This window comes from Chrysoperla carnea, chromosome 2, assembly GCF_905475395.1.
Source record: "Chrysoperla carnea chromosome 2, inChrCarn1.1, whole genome shotgun sequence".
Taxonomy (NCBI): Eukaryota; Metazoa; Arthropoda; class Insecta; order Neuroptera; family Chrysopidae; genus Chrysoperla; species Chrysoperla carnea.
The window spans coordinates 54,522,336-54,546,181 of NC_058338.1; the positions used below are offsets into that span (position 1 = coordinate 54,522,336).

The 23,846-nt window shown below is 29.4% G+C and overlaps 1 protein-coding gene across 2 annotated transcripts in view; it reads left to right on the forward strand.

Moving 5' to 3' along the window:
- Nucleotides 1–23,846, forward strand: part of LOC123291979 (neurexin-1) — a 357,550-nt gene that overhangs the window by 181,321 nt on the left and 152,383 nt on the right. For both annotated transcript variants that reach the window (XM_044872472.1, XM_044872471.1), the window contains exon 4: nucleotides 1,768–1,928. In XM_044872472.1, the coding sequence (XP_044728407.1) occupies nucleotides 1,768–1,928 (161 nt within the window). The remainder of the gene's footprint in view (nucleotides 1–1,767; nucleotides 1,929–23,846) is intronic.

Sequence of the window (23,846 nt, forward strand, 5' to 3'; positions counted from 1 at the left end):
TTTTTTTGTTTAAAAAAAACCGTTCCACTGTATCAGTGTGTTTATTACACAATGCAAAATAATGATAATTTTAAAAAATACCTTGATCTTTTAATGCTTTCGTAGAAACTGAATATAACATTTTATGTGTACACCCAATTTTTTTCTTCTTTTAACTAATACGTAAGCGATTTAGGTTTAGTTCACAAATCTATAGCATATTGTCAGAAAATTATTATTACGTAGGGGTTATAAATTGTTGGTAAAGTTTTGAAAGGAGAATATTTTAAACTTAACAAAAAGTTTTTTGTTCGAACGCCCACTTTAATATTATTACTTAATATTCAATTATGTTTTATGTTTTCTATCACAAATCTTAGATTTTCTATGATATTAAATAAAGTAAAAAGTTTTACTATTTTAATGTGACAAAAAAAAAACAATCTTTAGACATTAAACTTCATGTTTTTGTATATAAAAAAAAAAGTGATTGATTTATAGAGAATAAATTTAGAAAATCAATCGCCTTCAATCACCGAATTATTGCAATAAAATGTGCTTCTTTATACTATACTATCGGCCAGTGAAATTTTCGACTTTTCGGCGTACCATTACGATTTTATTTTTGTGTATACATCAAGCCCTTGTATATATATGTAATATATATCAAGGTATATTAAGTTTAGACCCAAGTTTGTTACCCTTAAAAATATTGATGTTACGAAGATAATTTTGGAACAGGAGTTCATAAAATTAATTAACCTAAATAATCAATTTTCTGTCTGTGGACAAAATAACTCAAAACGAAATGAAATATTAAGCAAAATAACTTTTTTGACGTGATCAAGACGTATAAAGTGAGGCTAAATTCGTAAATGAGCAACATAGGTCAATTGGTATCTTGTAAACTGTTAGAGATAGAACTGAAGTTTAACTATAAAAAATTTTCCTTATAAAAAAATAAACAATTTTTGTTTGAAACATTTTTTCTGAAACGTCACTGTTTATCCGTCAGGGCACAAATTAAGACAAAACTTTAGTATCGATTTTATCCATACTTATTAAAGTTATAGAGTTGAAAATTTGAAGATAGCTTGTCTTGTAAAACATTCTCGAAAAAAAAAATGCGAAACGAAATAAATGGCGTGCCAGTGAGATTTGTCTAGTGTAGTCATTTTTGACATTGTAATAATATTGCGAAATGAAGAGGGCCTACAAATCACTTATAGCTGCAAAAAAATGAAGCTTCAACATTTCATTAAATAAATTTGAAAATGGTTAACATTGGTTATTGTATCGCTTGCAGATAGAGTTTTCGTAATAGGTACGAATAAATACAACATGGAAAACCTAATCGGACATTTTACGCCAAAAATTTCACTATTCTACGAGCTATGTGTGAATATTGTTCATAAAAAGAATGCACATCAAAGAATCTTAAATCTCTATTCCGGAAAGTACTGTAGAATAGTAAAATAAACGATAACCCACAAGAAAATCGTTGTTAGTTACTTTTTTCAATTTGAGAAATTGACTGTTTTACCGATATTACAAACCCAAAAATAGGACTTTCGTAGTAGATTTTAAAAAAGAATTTATTTGGTAAGTCTATATTAAACTACAAGTGGTTGAGTATTTACTTAAAATATTATGCTATATTTTATTGCGATCGTTTATTTTATCTATAATGGGCATTTTCGCTCCGTGATTTAATGTACAAAATTAAAAACTTTAGTATGTAGTAGGTACTATTTAAAACGATATTCATTTCTTTTGTATTTACTTTAGGGGATGGATCAGATTATTTAAATCTGGCAATAAAAGATGGTGGTGTTAGTCTTACAATGGGATTATCGAATGGTAAACAAGAAATGCAAATCAAACCAAATCGAGTACGATTTGATGACAATCAATGGCATAAAGTCACTGTTCATAGAAAAATTCAAGAGGTAAGTGGTTGGTTTTTTTTTATTTATATATTTTTATTATTCTTCCAAGTTTTTCTGTTACTAAAAGCAATTCATACATGTTTGATAGAAATTTATTTATGTAAATGATATACGAAACTATACATTTTTTCTATTCGAGAAAAATATTTATAGAAAGTGTTTTGATTTCAATTTTCAATCAAAGAAGTTTAACATTACACCATTAAGGCAACTCTCCGAAACTCTATTTTCATTCTTAGTGTTGAAACAAAAAAAGAACGACTCGACCGATTTTTATGGAATTCTTTTCGGATCATATTGCCGATAATACGCTTCGATCGAAACCTCAACGACGTTGATTTCATTTTTTGTTCGCGCGATATCGATCAGAATAAAAATGACCACACATACACACACACTCATAATTCATTTCCAAATTATGTTGTGATGCTATTTTTATTTGGAAATTTTAAAATATGTTGAATACCGCGTTTTATCGAAGCCATTACAATAGCTTCCCTATGAACTGGAAAATTGGAGCCCTGAGCACTTTCCCAAACTGTCCAATGAGAAAAAAAGTCCCCAGAATGTGAATGTGACTTCTACATACAAATCGCATTTAAATATTATCCACAGTAGTGATTTTCCAACAGAGCTATAATAAAGTAAACAAAATGATTATGTATAAACAATTGTTATAACAATCAGTCACTTACTCTGAGTCTGCAATATACAAGCGAATAAACAAACCTAAGCAAATAAGTTTTTAAACAGCCAGACCAATTATTTTCTGATTCAGTAAATTATTTTTCACTCGATATCAAAAATAACGCTCTTTCTGAAAAAATGCTTTCATTCAGACATTTGTATGTCCGAGAAAACTGCTCTCATATGGAAAATCTAAAACCCATTCAAATGCACTTTGAAGTTGGTAGTTTTTGAATACGAAGGTGAGCATTTTTATTATCTTCCTCTTCTTTGTATCGAAGGTTGGGAGTATGAGAAAAGTTTTCTTATAAATTTTTAAGAATTTTGAACGCTTTCAAAGAGCTTCAAAAATTCTAAGATAACTTTTCTCATCCTCCCAACTCTCGACACAAAGCGGTGAAAGTTGATAATAAATTTACGCCTTTTAATTCAAAAACTACAATTACGTTGTTTTTGTCGAGTGTTTTCGATAATGAATTATAGAAAATTTTTGAAGTGAAAACTTTTATAGGCGCGTTAGACGATTTTTAGTACAGTAAAACCTTATGGATTTGCGTCAGCAATATGATAACGATGATATAATAACAACGGGTATAACACCGATGAATAAGCTGGGGATGAAGCGCCCGGCCAGATATCTTATCAAGTGAAATTTACAAAATTTAAGAAACCCCCGAGTTCATAGAGTACGGAACCTTAAACTCGCACTTGAAACGTATCTAAGAACACTCTCAATTAAATTACCCTTTTCCTTAGAGCCTTCTCCAAACTGAACTTATTTTGTGGATCATGGTCTATTTTTTAGTTGTTCCGGTTACGAAACCCTAAAGTTGCACTTAAAATATAGATACGAAAGGATACGAACACTCTCCATTAAATTACCTTACAAACGAAACAAACAAAAATAAAAATCGGTTCCTCCGGTCAAATCGGTTAGCGGTCAAACTTATAACACCCCTAATTTTGGTCCGGTAGTTAAAAAGTGTTTTTCAATTTTCGAGATTGAACTGTAATGTTCCATCAGAGAGCAAGCACATTAAATCGATTATGTTATTTACTGAATCAAATGAATTGTAAATATTTTATAATGTGCAATATAAAGTTAAACTATTTGTGAATAAATTAAATTTATCATATTTACAAAACATATAATAATATTACATGAATGTATGGATTATGACAGTTAGCCAATTAGAATAGTATTTTACTACGGGGGTAAATTTAAATTCCTAGTAAATATTAGGTCATCACCACCCGTCAACCAACATTCATTAAATTGAAATGCATCATTATATATTACAAAGAATATGCGAAATATTAAAGAAATTGTTTCTGACAAGCGCTTAATATATAACATAGGATGGTATTGTGCTTGTTTAATTTGATTAAACGTTTCTATTTTCCTATTATTTGCAAATGGCTTTTACAGAAGTAAAATTTTTTTCACGTCATTAATGTCAAAAATGTATTGATTAAAATATATTGTTTATGTGTGAAGTTCTGTTTTCCTAAAAGAGCAGTGGCGTAATATAGCGACTGTAAAATACAAGCAGGTAAGTAAGCTGAGGGCAGATAGTACACCTTTATACATCATAATTAGTACAGTTAAAATCGGTTACAACGACTTTAAAGGGACTAATAATAGGGGATCGGACTAAAGTTTTTTTTATCACTTCAGATGAAGAATTCTCACTTCACGAAGACAAATGTTAAGTTCGTTTTTAAAAATCTTCACTAGTATGCAAGATATAGATACGTTTAAAATTCCTAATTAAACCAAGAGGAAGATATCCATTAGTGACGTCAAACATGGGTATCGCCATAGAGATTACCTATAGAACTTTGTTTTGTTAATAGAAGATTGCATTCAACATTTGAATGCAATCTTTGATTGCTTATAACTTCTTCGTTTTTTTAATCAATTTTAATTTCACTTTCAAACTTGCCATGGTATCAAGCCTAGTTTTTCATTTTTATGGGTAAAAGGGCCAATTTGACATCAGGAGTATCTCTTATTATAGTCGATATAATCACTTAAGGTAGTTCGTAGGAAATCACTTAAGGTAGTTCGAGCGTGCTAGTGAAATTCATAAAAACATGCTCTTGTATTCGTGTACTATTTGTGACTACCGTGTAAAATACTAAGACATTTTATCTATTTATATACAAATTATACACACCCAGCTGGGTTTGAAGAGTCTTATTATTACCCAAAAATTATTCGTAAGTTAATGGTTCAAGACGCTGTTTTAGAAAAACAATATAAGACCCGTTTTGGAGGTATATCGAAAAAAAAAATTTCTTATATACTCGGTATATCTCTAGCATAATTATGCACATTTCGATGTTTAATATCTTATTTCACAGGTAGTGGAAAAATTTCCTGTTTTTTTTTCTAAATACAAAATGAGTAATTTTATTAATATTATATTTCAATTTTATTCCTAAGAAAAGTGATTTCACACATGAACTACCTTAAACAATAATCTGATTACTTTTTTGTATAAGAATGAAAAAATATTTTTCCTGGTGCTGGGTATTGATCTAAGTACCTCTTGCAAAGAAAGCGCGTATTCAACATTTAATCTACACGCTCCGGAATTCATATTGCAGTGTTTTTGGAAGTTATTAAAAGATATTTTCATAATCCTAAAAGTTCAATGTGTGGACCATAATAATCGTTCTTATACGAACAGCTATCAATAATTTACGAACTCTTCTTTAATATTATTAATTAATTCATTTTATTAGATAAATTTAAACCAAGTAGAATGTATGAAAAAATAAAATAAAAACAAATTAAAAATAATACAATTTAATTAACTTTTTTTATTCTAATAAAACATCACATTCCATTGCATCGTACAATGAATGTTGTTAGTTATACGTATTACAGTCACTAGCAAGTAATTAATATACATAACTATAACAAGTATAGTTTAAGGTTGTTGAGGCACTACAGAAAAAAACACCATTAAATTAACATTCAATCAAAAAACATTATTCTTGAACATATTAAGATAGAACGAGCGCCAAGGCAAGTTTAGACTTGTGGTTGATATCATTTGTACCTTATTTTCAACTTTGAGGATGAACGTAGACGAAAAATACGAATAAAATTTCTCGCTACGATCTGCCTTGGATTTCGAAAAATCGAAAGCTAAATAATTAAACAAAATTTTCAATTTTCGATAGTTTGAAAATTACACCAGGTATCGAAAAATTTTATTCTGACTTTTCGTCTTTCGTCAAGAGACGATGTAAGGTTGATCTTCATCCATCTGATAACCAGAAATGGGATTTTGGGATTTTATTAATTCCCAAAAGAACGTATTTAATTTACGGTAGCATTTTCTGAAAAACTTGCAAAGTTTAAATAATCTTTTTAACAATTTAAATATTTCTTAACAGAGAGACCATGATGTAAATAAATATCGTATACATGATTAAAAGTAAACAAAAACAAAAAGTAACAATTTCTTAACATGTTTAAGAACAATTTCTTAAAATTCTTTCTTAATGGTACCTTTTTTCTCTAGTGTGTTTTTTTTCTGTAGCGCCCCAACAACCTTAATGCAAAGTGTTATTAGTTATATTTTCAGGAAAATATAGACGTATGCACTTTATCGTAGGTCAACGGAGAGATGTGGAAATAGTGTTATAAATATGTTTCGTAGCTCCTAGAACACCATTTAAAATGTTTTCAGAATTTTAATTCTGACTAGACAGATCGGCGGTATTACATCGTGGATTGATTTCAGCACTTTGAACAAGATTTTTAGGGTAACAATCGTTTTTGTCCGCGTTTTTAGAACTTTGTACATCTGTACAGCCCCTTAAAAGTGAGAGAAGAAATTGAAAATATGTGCCCTTTAGGGGGTTTTGAGATTCATTTAGTACCTAGGAAAATTTGCCTCTGGAAGTGTCAACATCCAATCCCCTCCTTTAATTATTACCGAAACATCAAGAAAGTGCTTCTTCCTCTTACCCTTTCATAGATTTTGGCAGTTTCTAAAACTTTGCCTACCTCTAGAGGCTCATAAAAGAAGAAAAACAAAAACCCCATTGCAATAAAAAACATCTTATAATTTGAAACACATTACGAGGGGAAAAGTATAACCTTAATGATAGAGCTCTGTTGTTCACGAGTATTTTATAAATTGTATCTATATATTTAAAAAGTTTTATTATTATTATTATATTTTTAAATACGTGTAATAAAAGTTATTTTATTGAATGGCTATAGAAAACATTTAATAAATCTATTAATTGATTTTGTTTATTAAAAAATTATTATTACTATTTTTATTATTAAAAAGATTGTGATCAACCGTTTAAAGAGAAAAATTTGCATTAATTGTTGATTGATTATTTGCATTTTTATTCCAATACCACCAAAAATAAATAAATATCAAAATTAGACGTATTAGCCGGAGGGCTGATGCTCCAAAAAGTGTATGATGCATCATTAAATTTTTAGATATAATATCTACCTAATATCTGAGCATTTATGCATGAGTTTGTCTGACCCATCGGGGGGCCAAAATATGGCCAAATAAAGGTGTGTTAATCGTTCCTCCAAAAATTAATCGAAAGTTTTGGTTATTTTAAAAATAAAAATTAATAAGGCAGACACTTTTAAGGGGGCTAAAATTTAAAAAAATCACCCCAAAGTTGATTTTTTATTAAGTAAAATACGCGTGGTTGATTCACGCTACCATTTAAACAGCGTGTTAATTACATTCAATAAAAATATTGCATAAATAATATTTTTTAAATGTAAAATAACACATAGTCATTTATTTAAAGTTGATAGAAAATATTATTAAATTTTCAATGTAAACCGTATATACCAACTATACAATTATACGTCCATCGATACAATTAAATTAATTAAGTAGTGTATCGTTCCCATGGAAAACGCCATCAAGGTAACTCATTCACGGAACGAATAAGATAAGTAAATTAAGAGAATACAATTTTGTTTGAAGTGTATTATGTTAACAAAACTCTATAATTTACATTTTGATCTTGAAATCAAATCAAAGATTAGAAAATCATAAAATTCAAGTTTTTTCGGAAAATATTTAAAGAGAATTGTTTGAATATAAAATACATATCATTATCGATCGTCACGTAAAACCGTATACGAAAAACTAGAAGCCACTTAACATAATAGAATATATCTAGAAGTACGACCGTCACTATCTAAAACCAATGTCTTTTTATCAATTTTTATTATATTTCAAACTATTACATTGGTTTATTTTATACATTCACTGAATAGATTATATGTAGACGACTTTATTATAAAAAATGGAAACGACTTAAAAAAAAAAGTACACAAAAAAGTAAAAATAATTTTGAAACGAATACTATGAGTATTTTCATTGTGGGCAATTACATTTTGAAAGCAACCGTAATGAATCGATTACCAACTAAGGATATGGTTTTGCGTCGACTTTAAAACGTAATTATCACCAGACGTAATGGAAGTATTCATGATAAAATTATTTTCACTTTTTTGTGTAGGAATGTAATTTGTAAGGTGGTTCCTGTTTTTGAAAAACAAAGTTTCTATTTTGTAATTTTAGAACGTCTTACTGATCACAGTTACTAAACATTTGGAACTTTTCATACCTTAAGAATGTACGAGCACCAAGGCAATTTTAAATGAAAAGCTTTAATTTTTTGTACAAATTTTATTTGAAACCATGTCCTATAGAGAATCCAATAGAAAAAGATCAATTAATCGGTTCATTATCGGCGAAGATATTGCGTAACAAACATGTACACACACATAAAACGCGCATACACACACACACACACAAACCAAATTTTGTTTAAATACTGTCGGGTTGATAGTCCCTCCTTTTTCGCCGGTTAAATTGTATATTTATATTATTTGTGAATGTGTCTCTAGTTACCTCTAGATATTTTATAATGGTAATGTAGATTTTACTTGTGTTTTTGAATAGATCTAATAATAATTTGATTTCCAGTATACACTTGTAGCACTTTTGGAATACAAAAATTTATCGTGTTTCTTAACAAACATAAAATAATTTTAATTTAAAATTTTCATAGAATAATATTTGTTAATGGTAAAGTGCAAAACACAAGCAATCCATTCGCTTAACGTTTTTGTCTCGTTATGGGCATAGTGTCAGAAAATTCTTATTTTTAGTATTAAGAATATCATAATAAAATTACAATAAAAATTGACATCGATTGACCGTCTCTAACTGAAGATAAACTTAATTAAAGTTCGGATCATTAACATGGAGAGAGAGCATAGGAGAGGTGTTGATTTTTAAAAGTTTGTTAATTCAAGGGAAAAAACCAACAAGTAATTTTCATAAAACTGACTAACATTTACGTACTACGCCAACTTCTTCATTAAAATAGCAAAACGCGATGTAAAACTGCTTTTTTGGTATGATATTTGGACCCCTTAGGGGAGTCTGAACCTACATTTTGCAAGCACAAAAAAATTTGTTCCAAATTTTCGGACTTTTTTTAATTTTCACGTACAACGCAGGAAGCGCAAAATTTTGCAGTTTTCAAGAATTGCGAAGGTAGCACAAACATTGCGTTTTGCGATTTTAGTTTTTTATTTATTTATTTATTTTTTTTTTTTTTTGTAAGATTTTACTGGCGCAAATTTATTCTCAGTTAAGAACAAAAACCAATATTATTGACGGTTTCATTGAGATGAACGCAAAGTTCAAGAATATTCAATTTTATTGTTGTGCAGAAACAACTACTTAAAGTATAATGGTTGAAGATAGGTATGTATAGTAACAATGAGTTATGCAGTATATATTTCACTACAAGCTTATATACTCTTACCGTGCATATCATCCAAAACCTTTTTTACAATTTAAAGAGTTATACGAAGAGTTTTTAGTATCCATTATGATATGATGATCTACTGGGACTCAAGCTCGATATATTTAAGATCAGTGAATGAATAATAAGTGACTTAAGTTTAAAAAAAAAAAGCGATACATACATACCGTCAATACATTCCCATAATAAGACCGCAGTAGCTTTGTAAGAAAATTTCCTCACCCGTGTCATCGGGACAACTCCTCTTTCAATGTCATCTGCTATGTTGATGTAATCTATAAATGTAATTTGCGAGAAAACTATGAATTCAAAACACCCTCAATTATTATAATCTAACTATATTGTCGTAATTTCATTTCACTTTGAGTTCATAGTTTATAGAATAATAACTTTCCACTTTATCTATAGGAAGTGCATATCTACGAAAGCAGTAGAATCCTCCTATATTCTGTCGATGGTGTTGATACTTGTGATTTAGAAAAGTGGTTCAAGGTGTATTTGCTTGCATCTTAAAAAAGTAAAGCATATTCTAAATCAAAACGAATGATCTTAGGTTAAGTAAGGTTAGAGTGTCTACCCTGGGGTGGGACTCACTTAGACAATAGAGTCCGTTGTGATACCGAAAAGTTGTGGGTCGGTTGACGCATCCCCGACCATCACACCATCTTACATTTGGAGCTGTTTTAGAACAGTAAAAGTACTTTGACGCCAACGAACTTTAGACTGGAGAGGTCGTCAAAGAAAGACTGGCTTGATTGAATCTCTCTCCTCATGCCAAGATCCGGTCAGTCCTGCAATAGTCGTGATACACTGTCGGGCCCAGACGTTCAGCGTGCATGCCGCCTAGCCAGTTTCCTGCAATAGTCGCAACAATTTTGTTAACAGATTCCCTTGGAAGCGATTTAAGATCTTCGAGACGCCTACGATTGTACTCAGACTATATCTGGCTTGTAGTACGTTCGTCCTCCCATCTAAGATTGGCCTTTTTTAAGATATCTTCTTTAAAGAGCAGTTTTCAATTAGCAGATGGATATCCCGGATGCCTATTTATGCTTGTGTCTGGCAGCAAATACCAGGTTTAAATTCATATGTTCTGTCAGCTCATTTGAAGACATTTGGTTGTTCTGTGTTACCTTTGATGATGAATGATTTTACCAAGCCAATATTTCTTCAACACAAGTTGACAATAAATCAAATTTTCAATATAAAAATTTTTCTACAATAGTATACCAACCGTCTTTGATGTGGTATTAACTGGTACTGAAATGAAAAAGAATATAAAAAAATAACACCATCAGAGTGATGGCTTTATGTCGTCAGCTTTATTTTGCTTTTGCCTTTTTTGAAAAGGTGATTTTTGTTTGAACACTTTGAAGTATATTCATGAATTTTATCTTAATAGAATTTTTTTTATTTTTATATATAATTTTCTTCGATTGAACTAATTTTTTCAATCGAGTTTAATGTTTTTTTCTAAAAGACCTTGCACGCGCACATGTATGTTGATTTTAATAAACGAAACAGTAACAGATTTATGATTTTCTTTCTCATGGAAACATGACGAATATACAATTTATTAATCAGTGGACGATGAATTATTTGAACCAATTTGTTCAAACTTTTTGGCCCACATCTACGTTGAGTTAGTATACAGAAAAGGCTGAGTTTTGCTTCGATCCTTATTATGCTAAAAGTTTTACGTCAGAAGAAAACTTACTCAAAATAATATTTCGTGAATATCTTTCTGGCAGTTATTTTCTGCTCTCACAAAAATATATCTTTAATACTACTTATACTTTCTTCATTAGATAGAGATAATTCTACAGATTTGATATCTTTGTTATTTTTATTTTACGCGCACTTCTGTGCACGTCAATTTCGCTATACATATAATGAGCGTTCTTTTTAACTCTTGACTAAAAACAGGGCTGTCATAAGTTACCATGTTTGTGCATCTGTGAGTCTGCCTGTGGCATCGTAGCTCCTAAACGGGTGAACCAATTTTTATACCATGTATATATGAAATATACAAAGTATACTAAGTTTAGTCCCAAGTTTGTAACGCTTAAAAATATTGATGCTACGAAAACAATTTTAGTAGAGGTAGGTGTTCATAGAATCATCTAATTAGTCCATTTCCGGTTATCCGTTCGTCTGTCAACTCGATAACTCAAAAACGAAAAATGATATGAAACTGAAATTTTTACAGCGTTAAAAAGTGAGGCGAGTTCGTAAATGGGCAACATAGGGCAAATGGGTCTTGGGTCTGTAGGACTCACTTTGTAAGCCGTTAGAGATAGAATACAAGTTTAAATGTAAAAAAAGTTCCTTATAAAAAAATAAACTTTCGTTTGAAACAATTTTTTCGTAAACATCACTGTTAACCCGCGAGGGCGCAAATTATGCGCAACTTATATAGTATGTATTGTAGGGGAATGTCAGTTATGTATGTGTGACATGTATGTATGTGTAGTGTGAAAGCGTAATCAACACAGTCTATACATAGTATTTTAACAATTAACTCAGTCAATTGTTTGTTTTCACTTGTTTTTAAATGCATTGTGATCGAGTGTTCTTAGCTATAATTGATCATTAAAGGTCATGGCTCAGAAACAGAACATTTAGTATTATGTATTGAGTATTTCAGTTTTCGAACTAGAGCCTTTATGTTTCTTGTATGAATGTTTCGAGAACAAAATAGTTTATAAAAAAAAATGTTCCTAACAATAAATCACATTTAACAGAAAACAATATACAACTTTCTTTTGTATTTAAAGAAATATCTAAACAATTTTTAACCAAACATAGGATGTGAAATATGGAAACATTTTATGTGAAATGTGTTGAAAACTTTAAAATATTGAACGACATAAGGGGTTATGTATTATGTGGGTATGCATGTAAAATGACATGAAAACTTTACTGAAATAGAGCAAGCAGTAAAAATACCTAACTCTTTACTCCTCTTACAGACACAGACATTACGATCCCACTTTACATCCGGCACACTAAAAACTGATGTCTGTAGGTATGGAGTCGTCTCAGAACATTTTCACCGAAAATATTTTTATATTATTTCGATTAACCTGACTACTCTTTATATATCGAACGAAAACTTTTATGATTTTCTATGTAATTTTAAATTTGAATACGAAACAATATACATAATCGTCAGTCACATAAAATAACATCAACCTCATTTCTGTTTTTACACAAAATATCATTAAATTTTTTTTATCATCAAAAAGTACTTTTGTTTAAACTTTATTGGAATTGTATTCCGTACCAAAATTTTAAATTTCTCAAGCGGGGAAGCGGGGATTGTGTTGTGCTAGTTTACTAAATGCTGGTTGATTTAGAAAAAAAGCGGTGAATTAGACAGTTGGATAGAAGTGTTTACACATAACATCGCATACTCGCTAACTAGCAATTACCTTTCAAAAAGATGTTAGCTATAATTCTTTTTTTTAATTTAATTAATTAGTTAATTACCTATTATCTAATGAGTAGATTGTAAAGTTGACGAATTTAAGTTTTACTATCGGTGAGCTAAGTAGTGTTAGTTAAGTTACTGTCTGCTTTTTTGATAATATGCATGATTGTATATGGCGAACATACGAAATTTAGTTTTGTCTAAACTAAAAATTTAAAACTATAGTAAAACAAGTGAAAACAAACAATTAACTGAGTTAATTGTTGAAATACCATGTATAGACAGTTTTGATGCGCAATCGTATAGACAGTGTTGATGCGCAATCGTTTGTTTTTTTGACGTCACGTAAATAACAAAAGATATTCACTTTTAAATACACAACACACACACAACTGATATTCCTATATTAATACATACTATAAAATTTGCACCTAATTAACGCCCTCGTGGGTAAACAGTGATGTTTACAAAAAAATGTTTCAAACAAATTTATTTTTTTATAAGGAACATTTTTTATATTTAAACTTTTGTTCTATCTCTAACGGTTTACAAGATGGGTCCTACGGACCCAAGACCCAATTGACCTATGATGCTCATTTACGAACTTGACCTCACTTTTTACGTCCTGAATACGCTGTAAAAATTTCAGCTCGATATGTTTTTTCGTTTTTGAGTTATCATGTCCACAGACGGATGGACGGACGGACGGACGGACAACCGGAAATGGATTAATTAGGTGATTCTATGAACACCTATACCAAAGTTTTTTTCGTAGCATCAATATTTTTAAGCGTTACAAACTTGGGACGAAACTTAATATACTATGTATATTTCATATATACATGGTATAAGAAACTTAATATACTATGTATATTTCATATATACATGGTATAAGAAACTTAATATACTATGTATATTTCATATATACATGGTATAAGAAACTTAATATACTATGTATATTTCATATATACATGGTATAAGAAACTTAATATACTATGTATATTTCATGTATACATGGTATAAGAAACTTAATATACTATGTATATTTCATGTATACATGGTATAAGAAACTTAATATACTATGTATATTTCATGTATACATGGTATAAGAAACTTAATATACTATGTATATTTCATGTATACATGGTATAAAAATTCGAGACTTGAAAAAATAAATGAATAAGATGTGAACTAATGGACAACTTCAAGTTTAAATACAAGAATTTTATTATGACCTTCACTTCATATGCCGTCACTTATCCTCCTTTTGTTCAAAATTTCGTCGATTTTACTGTTTCGATACTTTTTCTAACACCCTGTCTATTTAAACATTACCATACTTTATTTTTCGCATTGCAATATAACACAGTATTTTTCTTTTATTTAGTTTTTATATATCATCTTTTTTACATTTGTCATACATTTTTCAAATACATTTCAAACCTGCATGCAGCAGTCTTCTTTACAAAAATATACAAAGATATCTTGACGAAAATCTTTAAAAATAAATGTAACTTATTTTGAATAATTTTATGGTACAGAAAAAATATATTTGAATATGAATTAAATGAATGGTCAATTTTATGAAACATGTACAGTACTTTTCATATATTATTGTTCTAACCACTGCTATATTGTTAGGTATTCATTGCTCTCTATAAAAGCCTTCATACGCAACTTGAAATAAAATATATATAGTCAAATAATGAAAAGGATAAAAATTATTAATCTAAGATGTTTGGAATTCGTTATTTATAGCACAATCAAAATAAAAATTTTTCTTTGTAGTAAAGAGTAAAGATTCTCCGTAGCTAGAAAATATATCTTAATGACAATACTGGTTTGTTATTTTATGTTACATGACGCTAGCATATCATAGAATCTGAGTGAATATGATGTAAAAAGAGTAAACAATATTCCTTACCGAAAGTTCGTATTGATTTGTGAGCTAGACCAAGAGGTTAGGCCAAAAAAATCGTAACAATTTTTTGTGTGATAAATGTTTATTATCTCTATGGTAACAAAAAAACGACACCTAGGTAATCTCTTCTTAAGTAACTTCTGATTATTGTTTATAGATGGCGAAAATATATGTATAGAAAATAGAAAACATGATCATAAAATTGATTTCTTTATATTTTTATAATAATTGTTGTTAATAAGAAAATGTCTATTTTCATTACATGATAAACAAAAACAATGGAAAAAAATGATTAAATACAATTTTATTACCATTCCTTCATTGTGCTTGTTATTCATTAATACATAATTTATAACGACAGAAACAGAGTAACCACTGGGTGTCCCCCCCCCACGACACCTCTCGTTTTTTTTTAAATAAATACATACACAATACGGTCAAAACATTTGAAAAGTATTCTTTTTTATAATTGCACTGCGTTTTACAATCCTTCTAATAGTTACAAGTTTCTGAAGTTTATGGCCATTTTTTTAACGTTTTGACCATGAGTGTCTTAATTTATGCTTTTCAAGTCTTCAAAGGGCAGCTATAACGAATGAAAAGTTTTTCGGTCGATTATAAGCTCGTGGTCAGTAATATATATGTTATAAAACAAACACATCTTTTTTTAATATATTCGATTTTAACGCTAATATCAGTCAGCTAAGATTAGTCAGCAGATCATCAAGTCAGCTCCCCGAGTTTATTATAATTGTGATAGTTTTCCTACTTTTTTATATTAACTTTGTAGTTTGTTTTGTTATATGAATTTTCTACATATAATTTTTTCATACAAATTTAGGACTTTAAATTTTATAATTTTTTGTTTTTCATTTACATTTTGTACTCTTAATTTTTAGGTCAAATGTTTTCATATTCATTTTAAGTTTTAATTTTTTAAGTGAAATTTTTATTTTCTGACTACAGATTGGAAATTTATGAAAAATTAATTCGCGATCTACTTTTTCAAACGAAATAATGACCCTTATTAAAATAAAATCAATTATTTTAATATTTTATATAATTCTTTAACAAAATTTGTGTTATAAAAATTATTACATTTCTGTTAAATATTATGTATCTATGGGCGTTGAAAACTATATTTCTTTATATTATCGCTAGATAGAGTTTTTCTTAGTATTAAAATCCAATGGTCCAATCTTGAATTTGATTATAAATATTTTTGCATAACCCTGAAAAAAATAAATTATATTCTATTCATAAATTATGTATAAAATTCATACATGCTTGACTTCCCTGAGATTCCTTCTTTTTCCCTTCCCTCTTTTTATGATCAGTGGCGTCATATAAAACTTTATATGGCCAACTCGATTAACCAGAACTAAAGTATACGTTACTTGAAAAACTATTAGGTATATCGAAATACAATATATATTTCAATTGAAAAAGCAACATTCTTATTATACAAAAAATATGCTTTCGTATTTCACATAAATCTCGGTTCAAAAATTATCAATATGAGGTTCGAAAAAAATTCAGCGTGGAGTTTTTATTTCTTAAAACGGAATATCCATTTTCCAAAATTTCTTTCATATTGTCCCATTTTTGAACGCAGGGGCTAAAAACTTCAGAGTCCAATCAATTCCTATAAAGTCGACAAACTCAACCCAACTCGTAATTACATCAAAATTCGAGGTCTATAAAAATTTCGTTCTGTTTTTCCGGGTTTATTTTCTCCGATTACTGACTCGGCTATTACAGAACGACGTTATAATGCATATTATGGTTCAATATGGGCTTTACCTAAATAAAGCAATTATTTGATGTTTTTAATTTTTTTATTGAAAAACATTTCGTTTTTGCAAAGAGATTTTTTGTATTTTTGTATTCAATTTATTTCCGTTATACGCTACTGATTAATAATAAATTATTCATAAAATATAAAGGTATACTGCATATATTTTTATTCTATTGAAAGTTGATAAGTGCCATATTATAATATTTTCTTAGAAAAACGGTATTGAATAGTGAGTATGAAAAACTTATTTGCACTAAAGAATTTTAGAAAATCACTATTTTTACTATGTTTATTTGTACAAGGTACATGTACCATAGAAGTCTGTATAGTTAACAGGACTTATATTCACGTTATAATAACATCGTCGAGAAGCTATATATCTTAAGATTTTTCCATAAAATTTTACCATTTTATTAGTTATGAAAAACATTTCAGAGAAAAATATTATAATATTATTTTTCGTTCATGTTTCGTTTTATATGGGGTATTCAAGATATAACTGTATAATTTTATAACAAAATTTTCTAGCTACCGTATTGTTTTCTTGATGAATCATGGTGACGAGATCCTATATACCAGGTATGGGCAAATGTGACTCAGAGAAGTCCCTCAGACTTCTGTAACTAAATAACAAGCAAGGCAGCGACAACCTTACCAGCGTCAACCAATAATACGATTAAGACAGGGAGACAACATTTTTTTTTTATATATCTCATTGCTATTAGAGAAACTGAGATGTGTAGAAGAGTCGTATACCCGTCTCGCTTCCTCCTCTATGAGCAACGTGGACTTGGATAAAGAGACACACAATAAAGTTTATGGCGCACAATAAAGTTATAACAATGGCGACTTCCACTTAAAATAACTCGCCCATGCCTGCTATGTACATTCATTCAATATTATTACAAAAATGTAGATGTGTTTTACATTATTGGCGCTCTCGAATATACTACTGTCTATAGTAAGTTGGGACAATGCTCTATCACGTGTAATACATGTATGTACAGTACTTACCTAAATATGCTCCTCCAAACACGATACGGAGGCGCTATTTTATGGTTCCTTTTTTATAGTACACAATAAACTTAAAAAATAAGTTTATACTTGAAATTCTTTACCTCTATTGGCGTAGAAATTTGGGGAGTTTAGTAAAAAAGCACCCCATATAGTTTGCAACAAGTACAAAAATGAACTTTTGAGATGCCAAGCTTCCAAATGGAGCATCACTTGAATAAGTTTAGCTGAATCGATTGATTTTACTCATATCTTTAAAATTATAATCCCTGACATAAGTGAACAAGGTTGTAGTAGAAAACTCAAATTAATTTACATAAAACATTTTTGTGGAAAAGAATTGTGAAGACCTTCGACAAGCATTTTACTCATTTACTAAATTTGACTCCCAAATATTAAAGTAAATATACCAGACAAAAGATGTAATTTCTTAAATTGAAATTTTTTTAAATATATCTTTGCGTACAATCGTTTTTAGTATTGGATGTTAAGTAAACTTTGTTAAAAACTATACAACTCTGTCTCTTCCTTTGCAATAAATTTATATTGAATCGAATTATCAACTGCCAAACGAGATGACCTTTTTAGTAATAAGAGGTCCAGCCATCAAGTCACAAAATTATAAATATTCGAATCCATCGTCAAGGTGAAAAAAATAGGCAAAATAGATACATGGGATTTATTCTGTCTAGAAATTATTCAGATATTTTATTTATTTATTATGAATCACAAGCCCACACAATTCAAATAATGAGTGATTCATGTAAAGGTATACTTTTTTTTTCAAAACTAAAACAAGTAAAAATAAACAATTGAATTAAATGTTAAAATACTCTGTATAGATAGTGTCGAATAGCAAACCTTGTATTGTTTTATACAAAAGATAAGTTTAAAAAATTGTGATCTTCTGGCACCCTTTAGAAATTTCGAAAAATTATCCAGTCATACTTCATATTATCCGGTTTGGTATGAAATAAGAATAGATCCCATGGCTTTATGTAAAATCATGCCTTTACTGTGAGAACAATTCGGACCGGTGAGTTGACCGCCTAGATTCTGTGACATCACTTTTTTCTTTTGGCTATGTCTAGTGTCCAAAGTCTATATGAATTATCCGCGTACGGTTTCGCATCTGGTGGCCAACATTACTCGCGTAATTTGCATAATACCATTCGAAATTCTCAGACGCGTCATCGACAATTGGAACTGCAGAATGGAGAATGTTAACCGCACTTACGGACAACATTTCAAAGAAAAAGAAAGAAAAAAATAAAGGTCAAGAATGTTCTTTTGTGTGATAATAAACCTGATAAATTTGCTTTTTATACCATGTATATATGAAATATACATAGTATATTCAGTTTAGTCCCAAGTTTGTAACGCTTAAAAATATTGATGCTACGAAATAAATTTTGGTATAGGTGTTTAAAGAATCATCTACTTAGTCCGTATCGGTTGTCTGCCCGTCCATCCGCCCGTCTGCCAACACGATAACTCAAAAACGAAAATAGAAATCAAGCTGAAATTTACAGCGCACTCAGGACGTAAAAAGTGAGGTCGAGTTCGTAAATGAGCGACATAGGTCAATTGGGTCTTGGGTCCGCATGACCCATCTTGTAAACCGTTAGAGATACACAAAAGTTTATATGTAATGTTCCTTATCAAAAAATAAACAACTTTTGTTTGAAACATTTTTTTGTAAACATCACTGTTTACTCACGTGGGCTCACATTAGATGCAAATTTTATAGTATGTATTAATATATATGCGTAATGTGATAGAGTAATCAACACTGTCTATACATGGTATATCAACAATTAACTCAGCCAACTGTTTGTTTTCACTTGTTTATTATTTTTTTTCAGTTTTGAAAAAAGTACATCTAGATGAATTACCCATTACATACCTACCTACTCAAAAAACTTTTTAATAGAGTATAATATCCATATAGTTTTTATTTATGGAACTAAATAAACGTTTATGAAGCAAAATAAGACCAAAAAATAAATACAAATAGGAAAAACCTTTTCATATTATGAAAATTCAATGAATTGAATAAAAAATTTTTATTGTGCTTCGAGTTTATTTTATTTTTTTATGTAATTAAGTTTTATTGTTACTCTGTCAGACATTTGAAGCTGCTCCATAAAGACTTTACTTTTCAATATTTGTTTGTATTTTTATTATTATTTGCAAATTAATGGTTTTGGAAATATGGCATTCAAGGTTTGTACCAATAAAAATATTTTTGTAATTCATTTTATCACTGGTGACAGAATTAGTTACATTTGAAAATGAACAATATTTTGTAACTAAAATGAGTTTCAAATTGATACCATTTCGTAACTGAATACTTATATAAATATTCGAAATTTCAGCTATGAATCGACTTTGAAATTTCACCCCCTACCTTGTTAGTCATCATAAATATAATTGAAAGGGCATAAAATTCTATATTCAACCATGAAAAAGAAGAGTATGTTATATTCAAATGCCTACTTAGTTTCACAACAGCAATAAAAACGCCTAATATTTTCCATCAATATTCTCCATATCTTAGGCCATCATCATTTTCTAGTACAATCGGTCATACTATATCATCTCAAATTTCTTTTTTTCTAATGACAACTAAACAATTATATTCATTCATTTATTGAAATGAAAACTTCTTTAGCGACGTTGGGCACTAAAAGGGGCTACTTTCAATAAGAATTGATAGGGAAAAAAAAGGGAGAGAAAGAGAAAAAGTATACTAAGAAGAAAGAGTGGCGCATTAAGAGTTAAAAGAATTTGGTAAGGCACAAATGAGGCATATTGAAAAGAATCACTATTGATAGCAACAATTGAAAGAAGAGGATAATTTGTTTGTCCATTTTGCAAGTTGCAGATAACAATTTTTTGAACGGCGTTCTCTCATTTCCATATTGTAGATAGTTAGGTTATATTGGCTGTCCACGAAGGACACACTTAGGCTATAGAGCCCATTGCTATACCATTGTTATACCATATGTGTTTTACCACCTTTCCGCTGATAATTTCATTTATCAGCTCCTCAATTCAGAGGCTGAGTGCACCTCCTTCATGTTTATACATACCATGCACTACACCAAGCCATCACAACTATTAATTAAATTAATTTTTGTTGCGAAGGCGGGAATCGAACCCGCTACCCTAAGTATACCGCAGACGCAAATTGGTTACGCCTTAACCAACTGAGCAAATAGGGCAATGTGAGTAAGAAAATTATATTCCATACTTAGTAGCATGGCGGTATTTTCGTATTGTCTACCGTAATGGTGGTAGTAAGGTCTAAGAGACCAAACAACCACACACACTATAACAAAAGTTTTTGTCATATAAAATATATTTTTATTACATTTTACTCCCAAAAATAATTAAAATAATAAACACAAGCTTATTTTATCCATTAAAATGATTATAAATTATTAAAGTAGTTTCTTAGTTACGTGTTTCTTCTTATACTGTAGAATTTATGTAAATATACATAGTACACGGTTATATTTTATGTTTTTGTTTAAACTTTCTTATTTTTCATAATTCTTTATGATTTCACTTATTCTTACGTTGATCTCTTGAAGTTTATAATGAATGTTTAGGATTTATTTATTTATTATTTTTTTGAAGAATTTACATCAGGTCTTTTAGCTGTTTTAATATAGCACTCAATGAATATTTATCCATTAAAAGCATGCCACACAAAAAAAAATTTTTAGATACCCAGGGAAAAAATTCCCAACTGAGAAGGTTTTCGTAAAAAAACGATTTGTAAGGCTCAACATTAAAAACTCAAATTTGTAGCCGTTCTGAAATGAGTGTCAAATACGCCTGTTTCTAAATATAAAATTTGAATGGTTAAATAAAATAATAATTATAATAATAATAATAATAAAATTAACGATGTGCGTTTTTAATACATATAAAGCGTATTTTATACCCTAAAAAGGCACAAACAAAGACATTATAAATTAAAGACATATATAATAAATAATTTACCTATATAATATATTTATTACATTATATTTTACCCTTAAAATATCGTTAATTTTAATAACTTTGTATTTATATAATCCTGAATATTTGATGTTATAGATGATGGCTTAAAAGTTTATAATTATTTAATAATTATGACTTTTTTTTGCAATTTAATGTTTGTAATTCAAGAAAGTATTTCAGAACAATACTTAGCTATATTTTAATCATAAAATACAACAAAATTTTAATCGATAAGGAAACTGAAATAATGTTAAATATAGTCAATTATTATTTTTTAAATAAAATCTAGTGTAATAATTGTTTCTATAGAAAATTTTAGTATCCTTTGTTTATTGCGACTATAATGTTCTAGTAGCCCTTAGTAGCAAGTTTTTGTAGACATGATGACTCCAACATCATCAGAAAGTAGCTGATTTTATGTGGACATGGTGAGTGCCAAATTGTCAAAGGAGGTGTGGCAATAAGGATGAGTTGATTCTCTAAGATGTTAAGGGTACTACTGATGGCCACTTACAGCTGATAATTATTAGACTGGTAATTCCCGTGACCCGATAATTAGCCGCTGTGACATTCATTAAACGCGAGCAGGCTTAAGGAGAGGGTACTATTAAAGTAGACAAAAAGTGTTTTTCGTGCCATTCAGTCCGCCACAATATAATTCTAAACAGCAGTGATGTAATTATTGGCCCAAAAAATGAATTCTTGATTATTTTTACTAGGGATAAGTGCAGGTATGCATGGTGTTGGAACATGGTTCGCACGTTATTATCGATAACAGGGGATAGTCCTGACGTCGATTTGGTCATATTACCCATAAAAATGTAAAACTAGACTTAGGTAACAAGACAAAATTTGAAAGTGAAATCAAAATTGATTAATTAAAAAACGAAGAATTTTCAAAGATTGCCCATCTCTTTTGGCAAAACAGAGTTATATATGTAATCTCTATGGCGATACCCACGTATGACGTCACTAGTGGGTATCTTTCTCTTTGTATAATTAGGAATTTGAAACGTTCATATCTTGCATAATAGTAAAAATTTTTAAAAACCAACTTCAATTTTCTCTGTGCGAAGTGAGAATTCTTCATCTGAAAGTGATAAAAAAAAGTCCGATCCTCTATTGTTTGATATTTAAATTCCCCAAAAGATACATAGTGTTGAGAAATAAAAGTGCTCTGTAAACACAGTTTCCATTGTGATGTTTTAAGACTTAGCTAAAAACACAAAATTATTCTTGAAATTTTTGTTATTAATATTAAAAAAATCCAAATTTGATAAAAAGTAGTAAAGTTACAGAAAACCACTTAAACAACAATTTATCGCTTGATCATTTTCTCAAAAATGCATATTTAATAATGTTTCTTAGGGAAAATGTGTGGGCCATAAGAGTCGCCCACACATGAACATACAACTTGTTTCCTTGTCACATTTTTCCATCTGATCGAGTGCGATATAAATTATCCTTTCTAGATTGTTGTTTGTTAGAGAATTTCTAAGAAAAAATTCAGAAATTTGGAAATGAAAAGCATGTTTTATTTTTCGTGGTCCTTCGAAATAACCTAATTAAATGTGAGATTAGATAATTAAAATTATATTTACAATAATAAAATGTTTTATGTACTGTTTTATATACTGCGGATATATTTCACATAATACATACACACTCCTCACACGTAGAAATAATGATTTTTCAGAAAACCAAAACAGCTCTGCCTATAACATAATGTGCAAGAAGTACGTATTTTGGACAATTCACAAGAGCCTGGATTTACCCGAGAAACATGCAACGCACGCCAATTGGAATCGAATTTCTTAGCGATTCTGAGCTGGTTTCAAGATTAGGAGTTTGGTTTTTGAGTATTTCTTTTCTTATTGAAACATTATATATTCTTACATTTTCGACATAATTACTTATATAGTGTGTCCCCGGATAGAGGTAACTATACTTGTAAATTTTTTTATTTTGCATTTGAAGAAAAAAAATTATTCTTCATAAAAAGTTTTGCTTTTTCTGAAAAGTATGTAGGTATATTTAAAACTTCTAAATAATGTACGGGGTAACCAAAAATGTGGAATCACTATTTTTTTTTTGGTAAACTACCCTTTCTTTTTATAAGTTGACAAAATGTTTTAAAGGAAATTTGCTCGTAATTAACAATTATGACTCTATACAAAATATCTAGAAGATCCGAGTACT